We start from the raw sequence: 21,015 nt of genomic DNA on the forward strand, positions 1-21,015 counted from the left end.
GGTTGGCATAACTTGCCACTTGAAATCAGTCATGCTTCCAGTTGCAGTTCCTGAAATGCTGATGGGTGCATGCCCGTATTCGTGTCTAGAAGAACTCTGGCTAGGTCTGGAATTAGAATGGGGGATTGTAGTGCCCGACGTTGTACATCTGATCGCCAAAATACTTTGTACCATTTTGGAGCAATCACGATTAATTGACCGCTGGCTTGATTCAAGTGCCCGAGGACTCTTGGGATGAGATCTGGTGGTGGAAACAGCCACGCTAGTTTGTAGTGCCACTGGTGACAGAATGCGTTGTGGAGTTGTGCTTCCTGGTCTGTGACATCCATCGAGATGTAATTCGGCACCACGTGAGCTGTTCTTGAAGCAAAAAGGTCTATTTCCGGTGTGCCTCACATTTGAAAGATTCTCATTACCGCTGCTTGTGTCAGATGCCACTCTGGTTGGACTTTCCGTCGTGACAGAGCATCCACCTCGGCATTGAACCTGCCTGGAAAATATTGTGCTACTATGTGTATATTCAATTTGTCTAGAATTTGGATCAGTTGTCACGTCTGTTCGAGCAATTTCTTTGTCCCACCTTCTTTATTTATATAGGACACAACAGTTCAGATGTCTGTCTGAAGAACTTGCACTTGTAAACTTGTAAACTTGCACGTGCATTTTGTAAATGATGAGCCTGATGCAGGATTGCCGCGTGAACAGCGAACATCTCCTTTCGGTTGGCATGCCATGTTTGCTGTTGTACTGTCCAGGACCCGTCGATGCTGGTGTCGTCGAGCTGAGCACCCCATCCTATGTCGGATGCATCCGTGGTTAACAAGTGAGTTATGGCACTCGTGTGTATAGGCATGGACTCTCTCAAAATCTTGCCTCACCACTTCATCTCCGATCGGACTTCGTAGGGGATATTTGCTCGAAGAAATGGAAAATTCTTTGGCAACAGTCGACTGAAGTATTGCAGTGTGCGACTGTGGAACCGGCCCCGTCTGGTTACCTACGTTGTGAAATTGAGTCTCCCCATTAAGCTCTGATACTGTTTGAGAGACCACTTGCCTTTCTCGAGCTGTTCGTGAAGTGCTTTGCGTAGCGATAGACACTTCCGCTCCGGCAGGAACTTTACGTTGCGTTTTGTGTCCCAAGTTATGCCGAGAAACTCGAGGCATTGTGTAGGAACTAAAACAGATTTGTCGTAATTGACTGTCCAGCAGAGAGTTTGCATAGTCTTTACTGTGAATGCTACGTTGTTCTGCAGCTGTTCCTTGGATTGGTTCGCCAGTAGAAAGTCGTCCAAATAAACCACGCATCTGATACCGTGATTTCTCAGGAATTCTGCCACCCAGTTGGTGATTGTAGCAAAAGTCCTAGGTGCTGATGATAGGCCAAAAGGCAAAACGTCATCTGCAGCAGCTGAAGCTGAAGTGAACCGTGATGATAGTTGAGCCTCAGGAATCTGCGATGCTGTTGAGAAATGGGCACTTGGAAGTACGCTTGGCTCAAATCTAGTTTAGTAGAGTTGAAACGATTTTATCATAACGAACTTGCAGCTTGAGATTGAAGATAGGCCGGAATGTGTCGTCCGACTTGGGCATCAGAAAGAACGTCGACAGGTAGCTGGGACTTAGCTCAGCCTCTTCTAGGACACCTGCTTCCAACATAGCTTGATCCTGTGCAGTCATATGGTAGGATGATTTGGTTCGGTAATATTGCATGACTTTTGAGCTTAGAAATATTAGTAGCGGTTGAGTACAAAAGTATGCGTACGCCGTTCAATAACTGACAAATTTCTTTCGGTGCTCCTAGATTGCTCCAAACACTCTGAAATTGCTTTAGACATCCGCCTTAAAATTGTCTCGAGTCATTCGTGACGTTTTCTTTTAAATGAGGAGCGGCCCTCCGTTTTTTTAACCTTTTGTTTAACGCGGTTATTGGTAGACCTAGTTTTCGATTGGTTGATATAGCGACGTGTATGGTTGCCTCTTTTTGGAGTAGGGGTTCCGACGAAAAAATGTATCATCAAGCTGCTTGCTAGTTGACGGCTTAGGGATTTGATAAAAGTTTTCTTTGGATTGAGTTTTCATCGCTGGTTTTGGTAGCGAAGACAATTTTTCCGCAATTTTTGTTTTGCTCTTTGTCAAATAGACTAGGTGTCAATAACTCTTTGGAATCATACGCCCTGTCGACAAGCGTTTGCAACGATCTTTGTAATTAGTCTTTTTGTGTTAGCAAAGCATTGGACAGTGCAACAAATGAACGTTCCAGCAAATATGAACGAGAATCATCTTTTAACATTGCACTTTCGAATCGTTTCAACTCATCATTTAGTTCGATAAAACCAGGGGTAGTTAAATATTTCTTTTGTGCATCGATAAAACGAATACCAATCATCGCATTTAAAACGTTGTAAATCGGATAATGTCTTCAAAAAATTTTCGTTTCATTTTCCGTAAACCGGATATTTAACTAAGTGTGATAAGAGTAAGAAGGATAAAATGTTAAGCTTGTTACTCTTATCACACTCGCCTGGACGCCTTAAACTTAAGTCATTTGAAGCAACGGGTTCACTTTCAACGTTTAAATTTGAAATCCTGTTTTCCAAATTTGCGGTTAGGAGATTTGTCAAAAGCGAGATTTGCTGGAAGAAGAATTGTGGAACAAAATGAAAAAAAACTTACTTCTCTCAGGGCTTGAAACCCAGCTCGACGACGATTCGCCATCTCCACTACCCGAACACGACGATGAAGAACATTTTCACTTACGGGAATTCGAATTTTCATTTTCGTTAACACTTTCAGACGCAGTTTTTTCACTTTCCTTATCTTTGTTCTCCATTATAACGGGAGAGAAAACTTTAGAACTAAAATCACACGCTTTTTAACACTGGTATAACACTTTTTTCGCGTAGATTTATTGTAATAGCGCTGACATGCGCACGGCGCGTGAAAACGACGCTATAATGACGAGCCGTCACCTGGTGCGCGCGTAAGTAAGCTACTTCCAAGAGACGAAAAGAGGGCGCCACTATCGGAGAGGAAACGGAAATGCTGACTTAAAGGGTAAAAAAGACAGGCGCTTGACTCAAGATGGATTCCGAAAATTTATACCAAACAATTAAAACGCAAACTTACACGTGTTGTTCAGATTTGCTTAGCGCTGTTTAATTTACCTGTACAATAATTCCCATACCGTTCAATTCGTAGACAATAATTGTACTTGCAAACTTTTGACACTATTTAATTTAAAAATTATTTAAAAAAATAATGGAGTTGCCATATTCGTCTTATTATACTATGGTCAACGGCTATCAAACTTATACAGGGTTATTTTCAAAATACTATATAATATATAATACTAGGTTACTAACATCATAAACAACGACTTTTGTTCCGTGATTTTTGACAAAACATAATAAATATACCAAAAACAAACTTTTAAGTTTTTTTATACTATCTGTAGTGTTGGGTCGTACAATTTCCCATTTTGAAAAAATCATACTTTTCCGGATATTTTTCTATTTTTCCACATTTGACATTGACACCTGTCAACCGCTGAAGTGGCGGAACGAAAACGATGGAGCTATTTAGGTTTTTTTCGATATTGTCGAATCATTTTAAATTTCGTTTTTCTCGAACTTGCTTATAAATAGACAATTTTATTTAAATAAAACTTCAAAACATATTTCTAAACGAAGAACATAATATGAGCCTTCGAGAGATTCGCTCTGGACCCTATGGAGGGAAAAGTGTCGTTTTTATTTCGGCTTTCAATTATTTTGTGAAATCAATTATTTTGTTAAAAGTGGAATAGGATAGTGCTATTGTGTCTTAATCGAAGAGTAAAACGCGAAATTACACGAATCTCGAACTAAAACACCCGTATCGGCCCGTTTTAAGGAATCCCGAGTCAATCCAAGCACGCCGCCTGAAATTGCCTATCCTCTTCATTGCGGCCATATTTACAGAAACATAATTAAACGAAGACATGGCTCAAAGGACTTGTATCCAAGCCAAAATTATTAATAAAAAATGAGCCTTCCAATTATATTTTTCCAATATTTTTCTATTTTTCCGGAAATATTTCCGATATGAAATTTTTTTCGGAAAATTACCCAGCAGTAATTATCTGATACTTTTTCGATATGTAGTAAGGTAGCTTAACTTCAAACGTGCGTCCTCTCTGACGACTCCCGCGTTTTGCACAAAGTTACCACCATTTTAATAGCTGTAGAGCTCCTTGTGAAAGGGTTGGTCCAGGGTAGTACCTACTGCCACCTTACCTATTTCTGCCGCCAAACAGTAATGTCAGCATTATTGTGATCCGGTTTTGATGGATAGGAGTGCTGGTGAAATTACAGGCACATGAGACTTGTCAACTTACGTCTCAGGGTGACGGGCTCAGTGGCAGTGCCCCTCAGATCTTTGCGATTAAAAGCTCTGAGTGGCACTACAACTGTTGTGGACAGGTGTGTAGCTTACCATCAGGCGCACGACTGGTTCATCCCGTCACTTGATATTATAAAAAAAAAATTGAAGCTATTTATTTAAATCATATTAGTATGTTTATTTTTGTATTAAAGTAAAACTTTACGAATTACTTAAAGAAACAAAAACTGTTATGATACAAGTAATACAGTCCTGCCAAGTTGTTATTGTTTTACAAATAACCCTTTATAACTCCCCTTTCCCCCTCTCCCCCTCTCTGTGCCTCGGGCTAGAAATGGTATTGCCAACCATAACTTATCAACACATTTTGATAGTATTAACTGATAAGAGATATGAACCGATTGTATACGTGCCTCTTGCTTTACATCACATAATTTCAAAATTTAAGTGATTTTTACTGAATGTAAGCTAGCACTTAGTTAAATTCACCAAATTAGAGTTTTAGTGTTGTGCCATTTCAGTTTGTTGAGGTGAAAATGCGTGAAATCGTCCATTTGCAGGCCGGGCAATGCGGTAACCAGATCGGTTCAAAGGTAAAGTCTGAAAGTATGGAATAAGTAGTCGTGTAAGACATTTATTCTCATTGAGAATTACAAATAACTCAAATGAGAACACAGAGAATATTCCAATTTTTTTTTTAAGAAAGCATGCAAGTGCGGTAGTTCAACTACAAAATAATTTAGTTATACCCTCATTCTAATATTATTTTTTTATTGCGATATTTATTTCAGGCCACATAACCTTTGTAATATATACCATAAGGACATGCAATATAATATAACATTAAAGTAAACTAAGTAACTAATCTACACGACGCATCTTCTCTGTGACGTATGGCGCAATCTGGTGTCAGGTAACCGGTCGCGGAATCGCCGATATATGACTCCTTTCGGACAAAATTCTTCCTTTATGAAGGTCGACAGGTGTTCGGTCGCAATAAATATGCTTCTGTAATAAGTTTCCGGTTGATATTCAAAATTTTGCCATTTACGAGGTTTAAAACTTTGGTCAGACAAAAACTTCATACTGAAGGTTATTATTATTAAACAGCTTCTGCTTACTTAGATGACAAAAATCCGTGGTTATATCTCCTGCAGGTATTCTCAATCTAAGATATTTTGAATAAATATTGATTCAGATTTATTTATTTCTCGGATATTAATATTACAGTATAAATTGCACAACATGCCCAAGTTTAAGATATTATATTGAGATCGTCTAACGAAAATGAAAATTATAAGAAAAATACACTAATTAGAAAATTAACAATTCATTAGTAATACTATTGTTGTCATTAAATTACATATCAAATATCATTCTCCATCAAGGATGGTCATAGTTGATAACAAATATACAAAAGTATGTCAATGCGATAAAAATTAAAATAAAATAGAAAATGCTCAATAGCGTTACATTTTTAGGTCCATAAATTAAGTTTACAGAGTACAAAAGGGTTTTTTTTTTGAAGGACCTTTCTTCAGCCGGCGTCTAAATATTAAACCTCACAGACATAGATATCTGTCTGCGTTAGACCCTCTTAGTAAGTCCGATGACACCCGGGTTTTTCTCTGCAAGTGCCATGCGTCGGGTCATTGTAAATGATAAATATATTTAAATGTATATTTTCACAGACCAACCCCTAAAGTTACTTGCTTATTATTATAGATGACGATTTAAGTGTAATTAATTAGCTTACCTATGAAATAAAGATGTTTTTGAATTTCAATTTTTTTTTATGTGTGCATTTGACCTGATGGAAAGTGACGATGAGGTCGATCATGGGGCACAACTAAAATAGTGACAATTATAAATGTTATGGAAAACCATGTCGCTTACATAACTTTTTCTATCCGTTATAAAGAGCGCACAATCCCAGAACTTTTTGAGAATTTTCAGCTGTCGTTAATATACGAAAGAGCAAATACCCATGAACAATTGATTGTGAGATGATAAAACGATGAATTTGCTTACAGTTCTGGGAGGTAATATCCGACGAGCACGGGGTGGATGTTGATGGAGTTTACAAGGGAGAAAACCCACTGCAACAGTCGAGGATCAATGTTTACTTTAATGAAGCCTCATCAGGTACAATATAGGATAGTTACTGATCACACTAAACCCGTGTTAATTCTACACGAATTTCATCGCGGGCACGCCGCGTGGTTGCTGCGAGCGATCGCTTGCATCTACTGTCATGGCAAAATACGCTTAAATGAGCTTCCCGGACGCGCGGGAGAGGTTGGCTTGTCTTTCGTATTTGCGACGGCCGCGCGGTTTATTATTCCGAGGAATTTAAATGTTGTTGCCTAGGAAATAGATTTCAGATTCGCCATTAATGTACGTGAAAGCATGGGAACTAGACGCGTAGCCTAATGGGTTGACCTACCGTCTTTCAAGCAGAGGGTGTGGGTCAAATCCGAGCTTGCACATCTAAGTTTCTCGGAATGTATGTTGCCAATTCACTGCGACTTTTTTGGCGAAGGTAAACGTTGTAAGGAAACCTGCAATCTGCAAAGCGATAGATGTGTGAACTTTTGCAAGCAGTAGAGCTCCTTGTGAAAAAGTGAACAGGCTGCCGTGAACCGATAAATTGTCGTCACGATCTAATGGGAACAGTTCAACGACGAATTAAACGTCCACGACAGATAATCGTGACATGGGAACAGGCTAGACGCAACAGTCGTCAAACGATAAATAAAACGTTACGACGTAGTGAGGACGCACCCTAAGAGACTAGACTCTTTTAATGTGTCTTCTTCGTCTTTTTACAGGCCATTACGTCCCTCGAGCTGTCCTGGTGGATCTGGAACCGGGCACCATGGACTCTGTACGCGCAAGCCCATATGGACAATTGTTCAGGCCTGACAACTTCGTCTTTGGACAGAGTGGAGCTGGTAAACGACTCTTGACAACTAGTGTCATGATATTTTTCTTATGGTTTAGATATTTTCGATATATAAAAGGGCAACACCCGTATCGTGTTATTTTTCCGGCAGTTTAAATTCCGAGTGAAAAGTCAGAGTGGGGTTAAAGAAAATAACAATTACAATAATATAATACTCGAGCCATGTCGCGAACAGATAGCAAATGCCCGGACGGAATGACTCTCATCCCTTGGAGCATGGGCCGGGCACTGGTGTGTGACGTCTCATGTGCCCACACACTTGCCCCATCCCATCTCCAGCACTCCAGCAAGAGGGCTAAAGTAATAGGTACCGAGACCTCGGCTTCGACTACCTATTTACAACCTTTGGAGTCGAAACCCTTGGCCCGTGGGGTCCAAGTGCCCTTCATCTGTTCAAAATTTTATCTAAAAATATTAATATACTGTCTGGGAAACCCAAGGGCCGGCAGCTACCTTGCCCAACGCATTAGCATAGCCATACAAAGGGGGAACGCTGCCAGCACCTTGGGCACCTTGCCGCGGGAATCCAATTTTGTTCATATAATTTAAAAATCCAATTTTATTATTTTTTCTAGTATTTAAGCTTTATTTGTGCTATATGAATATAGTTCATACTTACAGCAACCAAATAATTTTTCAAAACTGAATTTCATTCAATAGCGCCTTGTAAATTTAACTTTTGTATTTTGCTTTTTTTTCTTAAGAATTCCATAATATCATTATATATATACGAGGTACTACATTTTATTTAGCCGCCGCCCATTGTAATTCATAGCCTTAGCAAGCTAGAATTACTTTAAAATCCAACTTCGACTACTTACGTCAGTAGTTTGTCCTACGATGTAGTAAAACCATCTCCGGAAATCCGGAATTCGAAAAAATTATTAAGTAATATGTAGCTATGTATATACATGTATATGTGTATATATATATGTGGAACACCTTTTTCCGACCCATGCTTATCACTACACATTAGAGTAAATTTGATAAGTTGCAGCTTGTCAATACAAAACAAATTATTAATATAAATAACTATTTGGTACCCGCGGCGACATCTGATGTGCCAATAGGTACTGTAATTGTATCGCGATTAGCAATTGTCTTGAGTTATTTGTCCATTGTTGTACGACCTTATTTTCACGAGTCCTTCTGGTCCTATATTTATTGAGAACTGGCGTAAACAATAATATAAAACCCGATGATAATTAAAATTATTAAAATAAACTAAATTTAAATAATTTTATATTTTACTACAATAAAATATAAAATAATTTTAAATTTTATTGTAGTAATTCATTTAAAACGCCTGGCATTTTAAATTAATTCGCGTTTCGTTTGTAAACAACAATATATTATTGGTTACGAAATATTTAATAGATCAAAGTTGTTGTCAAACTCAGTCTAAATGTAATTCTGTTTTCAGGAAACAATTGGGCCAAAGGCCATTACACCGAAGGCGCGGAATTGGTAGATGCAGTCTTGGATGTCGTCAGGAAAGAGTCAGAGAACTGTGATTGCTTACAAGGTACCTGCTGCAAATTACGTTACTTCTCTTCTTGTTTGTATAACTTTTTTTATGATAGGGGAGACCGAGGAAGCTTGTGACAATTCTTACTTTTACTGACATATCTCAGATTCAAAAAGTCATAGGGCTACGAATGACAAAACACGATTTCACGATATATACAGAAAAACATACAGCAGATTTAACCTGCCCCACATTAGGGTTGAATTCTTTTTCTTGGTGGAGCTTTTGGTAAGGCTCTAAGTGCTTCTGGAGAAAATGTATGTGACAGTGGCGCCATCGTACGCTGTCTCTTATGGCGCACAAAACTGTAAACAACACGTGCAGGAGTAAACGGCTTGTTATGCGTACGGTATAAAAGCAGCGCGTAGCGGAGCAGTGGGGTTCGATTCCCTGGCCGGGAGAAATATTTGTACGGCCTAAGTTTATTTATCTCGTGAATTTGATGTTTAATATATAATATAACAGAATAGAATAGACCTGTGTGTCCATGGCACCCGCGATACATGATTTCCCTAGAGCCATTGAGTACGTTATTAAAAAAGTATGAAATTGGGTATGTTGTTATTTATCTCAGGTTTCCAACTGACCCACTCCCTGGGAGGGGGCACAGGCTCCGGCATGGGGACCCTGCTGCTCAGCAAGATCCGTGAGGAGTACCCCGATAGGATCATGAAGACTTTCAGTGTTGTTCCCTCGCCTAAGGTACAGCCCCACACCTATATCTACATTAGTTTTGATTGTAGTGACCTGTGCGAGCACAGGAACCTTCTGAGTTCAGGTTCTGACTCCAGATCAGCCAGTGTACAGGGTTGTTACAGACCATTGTCATCCGGTTCTCAAGAGGCTAGTGCCTCGGGTGGGCCACTCCAGGTGCACGAATAGCATCGTCGCTATTTTCCATGTAGGTATCGGAGCTGGAGGCACGCTCGCCTAAGGTACAGTGAGCATGACGTACTTACTGTTGGGAGTACTTTCTAGAATTTCTTAAATTACATCCTTAATACAGGTGTAACAAAAACTTACTTAACTTACGGTAGGTACGCGCTATCCATATTGCAGCTGGTAATCTAAGGCTTGATTCATATCAATGCAACATTAACTTTATCCTCCACAAAATAAGGCAACATTTCATTAACATAAACAAATGAAAACGAAGCTGCGGCAAGCGGCGACGGACTGCAGCGAACTGCGACGGGCTGCAGCGAACTGCGACAGGCGCATTTAATAAAGTCGCGAGGTGCAGCGCGGAGTCGCCTACGGTCGCCAACCGTCGTCACCAACCGTCGGCGACTTGTTTTTTGTTGTTTCAAGGAATGTATACTTTATTTAGTGGAGAATATGTTGTATAGTTTATTGCATTTTATAAAGTGCGCCTACCGCAGCTCTCTGCAGCCAGCCGTCGCTTACTGGATTCGTTTTCATTTGTTTGTTTAATGAAATGTTGCCTTATTTTGTAGAGGATAAAGTTTATTGCAGCGCCGCGACGCGTCGGGTAACGTCTCCACAATGTGAATCAACGCAATTCAACAAAAAAAAAGTTACCTAAAACAGTATCAAGTACTAAGGTATCCGTAATATTACACTATTTTTAACCGACTTCAAAAAAAAGGAGATTCTCAATTGTCTGTATTTTTGTATGTAACGCGATTTTTCCTATATATATGAATTGTATAGGAAATGCAAATTGAAGCGCGCCCAATGGGCCTACACGAGCGGGCGGGCCTTCAGTGCTCAAGGTCAACTTGCACCGCGAACAGCTCAAGAATTTTAGCTAAAAATGACGAAATGTGCGGTAAATGAGTGTAAAAATACGTCAGACAAACATAAAATAGATACTAACATCACATTCCACAAGGAAGTAACGCGTTTCAACTCGTATTTTTACATAAATATTCACTGAAACCGAAAATTAACCTACTACTAAAACTAGCCTACATGAATCTGATTTTTCCCTCACTTGTGACAATTCGTTTGATATGAAACTATCATTCTATGCGTTATTATTCTAAGGCGATAACTTTATGAATCGATTTTGGTGACTCTTTTTTGTTGGATAGAGGGTACCTCACTAATGGTCCCAATTAAATTTGAAGGAAATATTCCATCTCTAAGGGCAAACTAGGGGATGAATGAGTTTAAGGTCAGTATTTTAGTACTGTACACTGAGATTATTCACAAATTATTTTCTTTCAAGGTCAGCGAAGTGGTCCTGGAGCCATACAACGCAACTCTCTCAGTCCATCAGCTGGTGGAAAATACAGACATGTCCTTCTGCATCGACAACGAGGCCTTGTACAATATTTGTTTTAGAACTTTGCGGCTTACGAGCCCGAGTTATGGCGACTTGAACCATTTAATTTCGGTAAGCAAAGATTCTACCTACCTCCGTACTGTTACGTCCTTTTTTACTAATCTGCATTTGTAAAGCTGCAGCAAGACAAAAAACCCTTTAACAAAGCTTCTGTTCCTTTCAAAGCAGTAGAGCTCCTTGTGCAAGAGTTCGTCTAGGGAAGTACTGCCACCTTACCTATTTCTGCCGCCAAGCAGTAATGTCAGCATTACTGTGTTCCGGTCTTGTAGGGTAAGGGTGCTGGGGAAATTACAAGCACATGACACTTGTCAACTTATGTCTCAGGGTGACGGGCGCAGTGGCAGTAGGTACCTTTGCGCCACTTCCCATCAAGTGGCTCGTCTGCTCGTTTGCTTCCTTCTTTACATTAAAAAAAAATTGGACGTACCTAGTTAAACAAAAAAGATCCAATGTACATCCAGTCACTTTCGAAATAGGTATGGCAGTTTGAAGTTTAAAAGTGTAATTCATGTAACTCCAGAGATTCATAGTTATATGTTGAATTTTTTTGCTGATCTAAGTGGTTAGATTTTAGGAACCATTTGGTACGTATAACTCATTTTTTGGTATTTTGTGGATTGGAATCCTTTTTGCTTAACTACATCCCAGTTTTAGCGCCATCTAGTGCTTACATCTGGGCCACGGACGACGTAGTCATCGTCGAGTTTCTTGCATTACTTCAAATGCATTGCGTCATTTTGTGAAATTCACCACTTTACAGAAACTACTAAAGCGGGATTTACATTTGTCCGAATTATTTATATCATTCGACCATTATGTTGAACAAAGCGCTTTTGTTAATTTTCAGTACACCATGTCCGGTGTCACTACGTGCTTGCGTTTCCCGGGACAGCTGAACGCTGACTTAAGAAAATTGGCTGTAAACATGGTGCCCTTCCCAAGATTACACTTCTTTATGCCAGGTATGTTTTTTAAATTAGATAGTGCTGAAATTGTAACAGTCTACCGATACCGAATAACTCTTTTTGGGGTCATTAAAATTACTATTTATTGTCTTTAAGTCCGTATGTAATGTCAATGTTTTACAATAACGGCCAATCTCACATTCGGTGTCCTCAACCTAATTACCGTAGCCATTGTTATTTCTCACTTAATATACCCAATAACATTGAAATATGAACAATTTTAAGCTTAACTATCAATATGTCTAAATGACATTAGAGTAGACAAAGTACTTTTCAAGCTATTAAGAAATAAACAATTTATGGAAACGGTAATTAGATCTAATTACCGGTCCGTAGCCATGGATACGATAATAAGAAAGTTGAAACATTTTTAGGAAAAACCTACTATTTCTGAGAAAACTATTTTGTCTATTCCAATGCCATTTAGACATATTGATAGTTTAGCTTAAAGTTGTTCATATTTCAATGTTATTGAATATAAAAAGCGAAAAAAAAAACAATGGCTACGGTAATTAGGCTAAGAACACCGAATGTGAGAATAGCCGAATTTAAACGGTCTAAAGTAAGCATATGAAGTATAGTTATTTTTGATATAAGTGCAGAAAGTTAGTCATTATTCACGAGTCTCGAGGCTTCTTGGCCCGAGCCAGAGGCGAGGGTCAAGACGCGAGACAAGTGAAAATGACAAATCCGCACGTGTATCAAACGACGTTTTTTAATACATTTGCGAAAAAACTACATTGAAAGTAAAATAAAACAGTATTTACACAACCCATTTTCTGCTAGTAAATTAAAATAATGAAATACAACCACTGCAACCATTCGTTAAAAGTCTATGGAAATCTAGTTCTAACGTGCTGTTTTTGTTTATTTTCTGTAATATCGGTCTGTAACCACTTTTCTTATTATGAAGTCCTGGTACTTTTGTTCAAACTTCTTTAGGAACCCGTGCACGGTAGTGAGATACAATTTATCTGTAATTCCTAGAACAAATAAATATATACTAAAAATCTCGCCTGTCACCCATTCAGGGGTAGGCAGAGACTGTGGACCTCCACTCGATACGTTCATTATATAGTATTTGTAAATAAATATAAGTTTGAATGACGAATGACTTATGTACGTCACAAAGCACATAAATATTAAATAAATATACAACTTCTTTAGTTCTATGTTTAAGACTTAAAACAACAGTAAATTAAAAAAAAACTGGAAAAGTAAAAAGCACTAGTGCGAGAAATCCAACTTTCCGCACGATTTGTAGTGCGAAAAATACCACGTTTTGAGCAACTGTATTAAAAAATCTTTTTCATAAAAAAAATTACATGTGTTTGCCAAGTTTTATTAAAATCGGCTAACGGAAAGTAGGTGTAATCCAATAAATCTAATTCATCCCCTAATTTGCCACCGTTGGAAGAGGATTATTTTCTTCTAATTTCAAAGGAACCATAATGCTCTCACGAATTTAACAAATGTAATGGAGTAATCACGTAATATGCGCACAAAAAATATATTTGAATTGAGAAACCTCCTCCTTTTTGAAGTCGGTTAAAAAAATTATTATAATAACACAAGAAATAATCAGTTGCAAAGTGTACCTTGAAATCGTTTACCTAAGCCTGATTTTTGTCAAATGAACAACTGTTTTCATCACTCGGAATTTTAAGTTACAATTGACGACTTTCTTTCAAAAAAGGATCATCGAAATTGGCTCACAAACATGGGAGTAATTGCGTAACACACGTGCAAAAAAATAGTCTAATTGAGAACCTCCTCCTTTTTTTAAGTCGGCTAATAAGTATTTATGCCAGAGATTTTATTTTGCAGGATTCGCGCCTTTAACAGCAAAGAATTCATTCCACTACCGTCCACAAACAGTCAGCGAACTTATGAGCCAGGTAAAGTAAACAAAAATGGAAGTAAACATATTAAAACAATAAATACAACAGAAATGCTTAGTTTGCATAGCACGTGTGCCAACAGTACGCGATGTTCAACATATTAAGTATGTGGAACTTCGCGTTCAGTCCGCCATTTTCGTTTCGCTGATTCAGCGAGAAACGGAATTACTTTCGCATTTTTAATATTAGTTTGGTATATTTCTTTCTATTTATAATTCGGCCCCGGTTAGTTAAAAGGGCGCATCAGTATCAGTAAAAAAGACCGATCTGTCACTATTTTTATTTTATTTCCTAGACGGATAAGGTATGAAGTTATCGCAAGAGAAAAGTAGATTTTTAAATTTAATTTCTTAAAATTTTCTTTTTCTAATGTGAAGTTTTCATCACAAGCCCCTTTCAACTAACGGCGGTAGAATTTTAACTTCAAGTTCTGTAAATGTTACACTCTTGCAAGATATCGGCTCTTACAACTACGGGGCGTTTCCAGCTTCAGCTAATTGTATTACGCTTCTATATTATGAAAATAATTGATCCTCAGATGTTCAACCCTGGTAATATGATGGCGGCCTGCGACCCTCGGAATGGACGCTATCTTACTGTAGCTACGATGTTCCGTGGATCCATGTCTATGCGAGAGGTCGATGAGCAGGTTCTCGCTATACAGAATAAAAACTCTAGGTATGTCGATACTTCTCCGAATATATCAGTGTACGCATGTATAATAAAGCAAATATTGTAACTCGCTCGGAGGGAAGGCAAATAATAAAAAAAATATGAGAAAAATCACCTGACTTTAAATACCACACCGTGGCCCGTATATTGACGGAAAGGCAACAAGGCTGACAGCGAGCCGTTATTTCGAACGTACGTTAATAAAATAGTGGGCGTAAATTGTGCCATGTACGGCTGTTTATCTTCATGGGATAAAACGAGGAGTTACTTTCGTTTCCGAAAGATAAAACGAGGTACTTATTACTTATGTGCAATGCGCGTGCAGCGCGCGCGCTTCGCACCTGCAGCGCATTCACCAGATCTGTACGCACCCTTATGTTTGTTTTACTGTTTTAAGTTTAATTAAATAATATTTGTATTTTATCATCTTCTACAGCTATTTCGTGGAATGGATTCCCCACAATCTAAAAGTAGCTGTCTGTGACATTCCACCCCGTGGTCTTAAGATGTCAGCTACTTTCATAGGAAACTCTACAGCTGTCCAGGAAATCTTCAAACGGATCTCTGAACAGTTTACTGCCATGTTCCGGAGACGGGTAATGTTATAAATCCTACTTAAGGCGAGAAACAGTATTGCCTTGCCTTGTCGGGGCGATGTTGTCTCTTAAGCCAATGTTTTTTGGTCACTAGCCGTGATACTTGACATTGTTGTCGTTTAAACTCGTGATTTGTTTAAATTTTATAATTAAAAAATTAATCAATATCTAAACTGACCACAATTATTCTTTTCTCTTTACTTTCTAATCTGTGGTAGTTGCTGACGGCTCTTTACCTCTTCTAGTTTTCTTATTCAATATCATGAACATAATTTTCTAAGGTACGTATCTTGTGTTGATTCTTTGTATTTCATTCTACCATTATCCCAATTCCAATATGAACTAGAGTTGCTGGGAATGTTTATTTATTTATTTCTTTATCTTTTTAGACAATACATAAATGGCGGACTTATTATAAGTAAATAAGGCATTCTCTACCAGACACAGAAAAAAATATTGTACAGCATAAACATACTTAATATACTTATATAATAAACAATACATATACATATATAATATTAATTAATAATATATAAGTACTCACAGCAACATTATCCAGAGTCTTGGTCTAGAAGATTGTCAAAAAGATAATTGCGCAACATGCGCCAGAAAGATAACTTGTCTGAGCTTGTCTTATGTTTAGCGGGAGCGCGTGCCAAAGACGGATTGCTAGAGCAAAAGAATTAGACACAAATTCAGTACGGTGATAAAGAATCTGAATCCGCATCTGGATCGGCAGATAATTCGCATAATATGAAATTTTTGTAATAAACTCAAGTTATTGCTAAATCAGAAACACCATTACTCAGTTAATGAATATTTTGAAGTGACACTCGTTAACACGTTCATCGCCGTGGTGGGTCAAAATGACCGGCATCTCATCTACCTATTATGGGGGGTTAAAATGACCTGCACGACGCGCCTAACTTTACGATACTCGTTCACGCCGCATGTGGCAAACGCCACGTATTTAGCCGTATAACATGACCGGCGTGGCCCTGACGAACTGCTGTTGCCACTTGGTTTATAGGATTTTTGATGGCATACACACTTTTCTAGACTACGAAAAACATATATTATATTTCGAATAAAAAAAATACTTTAATTGCTAATTGGATTTAAAAGTTACAAACTAAGCAAAATCTCAAATGAAAGACGTACGTATATGTTAGGTAATCATTGATCGAACATTATGTGTCATACTCTGCCCGGCTTTTTGTCCGGGTTGACATGCCCGGCACTAAATATAATTTCAAACTAGACCCAAATAACTAAATAATAATCATAAACTAATATAATACTAATATAATAATAATAAACTAAAAAATAATCGCGAAAAAAAAATCATATACGTATACAAATGAGACCAAAAACAATAATATAAGCCAATGTCATATAATTGAACATTTTTGAAAATGTTCAATTATAACGTGTTAAGTAATATTGCTTCCCTTATGTAAACCCTTAACTTGCTTTCAAATTGTATTATTCATCATTTTAATTCTTGTATTCAAATTGTATTTTTAATTTTCATTCTTTTATTCAAAATGTATTATTAATTTTAATTTTAGTTTATAAGACTTATCATTTGTTATACCCTTTCTGGGTGCACGTAACTGTTTAAATGTAACGTGTCTACCAATGCAAATAAATAAATAAAAAGCCGCTGTAGCCTGATGGTTCGACCTACCACTTCTCAAACAACCCACGACGGATTCGAATCCAGGGCTTATCGTCCGGGCTCGTTTACTTCTGAATGTCATGGAATTTATGTGCGAAATTTAAATTTGCCTCGGGTTTTTGTGAACGGCGAAGGAAAACATCGTAATAAAACCTGCACGTAGAAGAAGGTTCAGGACCATCGGAAAACGTGTCAAGTCCCCAACCCGCATTGGGCCAACGTGGCGGTATTTATTATCATTGCAGTAGATAATTTCTTTCTGCGGCTCGCTAATATCGCACTGCTATTACAATAGTGTTACAACTCAAAATATGTGAAATTCAAGATTCTATCATTAGTGAACGTAAAATTTGATACTCTACACGTCAATAAAACCGTCTTTAGAATATTGTAAGAAGCAACTAAATTATATCTACTTAACTCAAAATGAGACACGCTTTATGTGCTAGATCCGGCCAAAGCAGTCCTTATTCAAAAATATGAAACTATTTTTTCCGAAGAAATGATATAACCTGGCCTCTCGCCCAGTGACCGCTTGACGTTGTGTTTTGGGACACCCTATATATGTATATATATATATATATATATATACATAGCTACAAGGAGTGACATAAAGTTGATAAAACCCATTGACTTACAATTATATGGACGTCGTCGGGTCCGCGCTAAAAAGTGTCCGAGCTTATAGGGCGTTAAAATCGTATACAGAGCGTCATTCACGCTTTAGTCTTCGTTTGTTCGACTGACAGCGAAGCAAGCAAAATTAGACAGCACTGCGATGACATTACAATTTAAATTCAACGTTTTAGCTTTTTCATATTGAAAAGCTAAAACGTTGAATTTAAATTGTAAAGGAATATTCCTTTACATGTCACTACGTTTAAATAGGTTGACTTGGGACATTTTTTTCGTGGTTTTTGTATTAGACCCACCGTCCATTTATTTGTAAGTCAATGGTTAATACACTATTATATTAATAGTGCGATTTCTCTTGTTCTTGCAGGCGTTCTTGCACTGGTACACAGGGGAAGGCATGGATGAGATGGAGTTCACAGAGGCAGCTAGCAACATGAGTGACCTAATTTCAGAATACCAGCAGTACCAGGTAAGAATAAATATTAGACAACATCACCTGTATTGCTCTGATCCCAGAGTAAATAACTAAAGCACTTGTGTTATGGAAATCGGAACCAACGACGGTACCACAAACACCCAGACCAGAGACAATAAATAGAAGATACTATGAAAACCGGTGTGCAAACCGCTCGACCATGAAGGTCGTTATGAAGGTTCTACGTGACGAAAAGGTCAAATTTAATAAAAAGTTTTTTTGATGCAAAATTAATAACATTTTATTTAAATTTCTCCAACTTCTGCTGTCACATTAAAATCATTATTACAAGAGACTGGGTTTATCAGCATTAAAAAAAATTAGCCTTCCAGCCAGCCATCTGCAATAGATTTCTCATAGATGGCGCTACGACTAAAAAGTCGTTGAAAGACACGACGCAAGCACATAGAAAAACTCGTGAGGTCCGTTGGTTCGTTCCGTGGCTTAGTTGGTATAGCGTCTGGCACGGTATGCAAGAAGACGTCGGTTCGAATCCGACCGGAGTGTTTTTTCTGAGTGTTCGATCTTTGTATTAATAATTATAACAAACTAGTGGAGTAATTTCACGAAAAATAATTGAATATCAATTCAATAAAAATTTAATTAAAAATTAGCCAATTTAATTCATTTTGTATGAAATATTATTTTTTTAAATTTGACCAACTTCGGCTGTCCCGATTTTTTTCGTCCCGTACAATGAAATAATCCCTTCATGAAACTTAGTCTGTTAGCGCTAAACTCACGCTTGACCAAAAAATTGACTATGCCAAAATTATTTGCACAAAAAAATACTAATGATTCTAAAATAGTTTCCTTGTATCTTCTTTGGTTTCGTATTTCCCCAAACTGTCCCGTTTAAAAACACTCAGCCTATATAATTTGTTTCATATAGTTCGAATATATTTACAAGTTCATGTTTAAAAGCACTTTTGACGTATAATGGCTTAATATGACTTTGTTCGTGGCGAATATCATGGATCCCGATTATTTTTTTATTTCCGAGCTTACCATTTGTGTGATATTTCCAGGACGCTATCGTAGACGCAGATGACATAGAATTTGACGAGGAAGACGAGGTCGAAGAACAGGACGAAAAGCACGCTGTGAAAGTTGTTGAATAACTGATCTTAGTCGGATGGCACGAGAAAAATTTTTGAAAGAGTTTTTATTTGATAATATATACACTTTAAGGAAAACACTACACTTACTGTTTTGAGCCAGTCAGAAAAATATTTTTTGACCGGCTTAATACGATTCATGTCGATAGATGTGATGACCCCCTTATGGCAGGTTTACAGCTTATAAGTAACGAAGAAATTAACTAAATTTGTGAGTGTAAACAATCACGCAACAGCTGTTAAGTAAAACTATGTAACAAATTTGCAACAAGTTTCTGATTTGATAAATAAGAAGCTATTTTGCAATGGTTTAAATACGTTTATTATTCCGGAGCACAAATATTACATGATAAAGTTGAGCCTTGGAAGAAGGCCGAGGTTACCATATTTCTTTCTGTTATTTTTTCTATTTCGAGCAAAAAATATGTAAAAAGAGTAGATTGACCTGACACTGCTTTCGTGGTTGTCACAGTATTATTTGTTACATAGCTGCCTATTCATATTGCTACTTAGTGGTATTTACATAATCTCGCATATTTACACGTTTCTAGGTTCTTTGATACCAATTTGTAGAATTTTGGTTGCGATATACTTAACTATTTATTTGAAATACAAATAACATTAATTTTTTTTTAAATCAATGGAAACCCAAAGTGTTCGTTTCCATAATGGTAAGCAAATTTCAACTATTTGAAGAAGTTTTTTCATGTTTTTATGATAAAATCAATTAGAACATGATAATTGATAACACAGAAACAAAAATCGTGTTACACGGTGTAATCATCAATGGATAACCAGATAAGTAGATTACAATCAAACCTATTTTTAGACAAAGTTGCGCTGACACTCCCACACACAGCACATTCCGCAATAAACGTGGCTTGAGCTTTGAAGCATTTGGTGGGCTAACGTTTTGTTTTGTTTGCAAAATGTCAAAGTACTTATAACTTCACTAAAACACGTGTATTCTTTAGACAACTTAAAATTAAGTTAAAACTTACTTAATTACTTCGTCGCTTAATATGGGTAAACCAGCCATAAGACCAGAGGTAAACCAGGCCTTTAATACCATTGTTCTTGTCTCTATCGGCCATTGTGCGAAAATAAGCGTGTAAGCAAGATAGCACTTGATATGTGACCCCCTAACCTTTTACTTGGTTCAGAGTTTGAATCTGTGAGACGTAAACTTCATTGTGTTATGGCTTCCTTATTGCATCATTAATGAATGACGTGTGAAAACACCTTTAAGCCATTTTGATCTTTAATTACATTTCTTAAATACTGCTTTCAACCGAAAAGCTTTTCCGTTGAATGCGTAAGAAAGCTTTTACAACCAAAAGGTCGGTTAGGGGTCCGTTATATTAGGACATTGGCTGCACTAAATGTAATGCATTTACAGTATAGTATGAATTATAATTAGATGTACAAAATGTAAACATAGAAATGTCATTGTCAAAGTGTAAATGCAGGTATGCTAAACCTTCTATTTTTAAGAAGTTCACATGTTCTAAAATTTTAATTATCTATTACAAAATATTAACAATAAGCAAAAACTTTAACAACACACAACAATTTAACAAACGCACTAAGCAGACAAAAAAAACATTCGAGTTTAAGAAACAACAAAATGTCGGTACAAAAAATGTTTTTGATCCCGTCTGTGTTACCAGTGGCATAAAATTATTTACTACTTTAAACATAGTCTTATGATTGTGTTAAACAAAACTAAGTAAAAATACATATGGCAAAATATGAATTGTTCTACATTTCATCGGATTATGCTTG

At 37.4% G+C, this 21,015-nt stretch overlaps 1 protein-coding gene across 1 annotated transcript; it reads left to right on the forward strand.

The window, feature by feature from the left end:
- Positions 1–4,782: 4,782 nt before the first annotated feature.
- LOC113234554 (tubulin beta chain-like) lies at positions 4,783–20,775 on the forward strand. Its single transcript, XM_026469896.1, has 12 exons — positions 4,783–4,975; positions 6,416–6,527; positions 7,214–7,336; positions 8,771–8,872; positions 9,450–9,577; positions 11,070–11,237; positions 12,034–12,148; positions 13,979–14,049; positions 14,591–14,730; positions 15,161–15,320; positions 18,005–18,106; positions 19,141–20,775. Exons 1-12 carry the CDS (start codon positions 4,919–4,921, stop codon positions 19,231–19,233), a joined length of 1,371 nt encoding a protein of 456 aa, XP_026325681.1. The 5' UTR covers positions 4,783–4,918; the 3' UTR covers positions 19,234–20,775.
- The last annotated feature ends 240 nt before the right edge of the window (positions 20,776–21,015 follow it).

Source organism: Hyposmocoma kahamanoa, unplaced genomic scaffold (genome assembly GCF_003589595.1).
Source record: "Hyposmocoma kahamanoa isolate Upper Pololo Valley unplaced genomic scaffold, ASM358959v1 84, whole genome shotgun sequence".
Lineage (NCBI taxonomy): Eukaryota > Metazoa > Arthropoda > Insecta > Lepidoptera > Cosmopterigidae > Hyposmocoma > Hyposmocoma kahamanoa.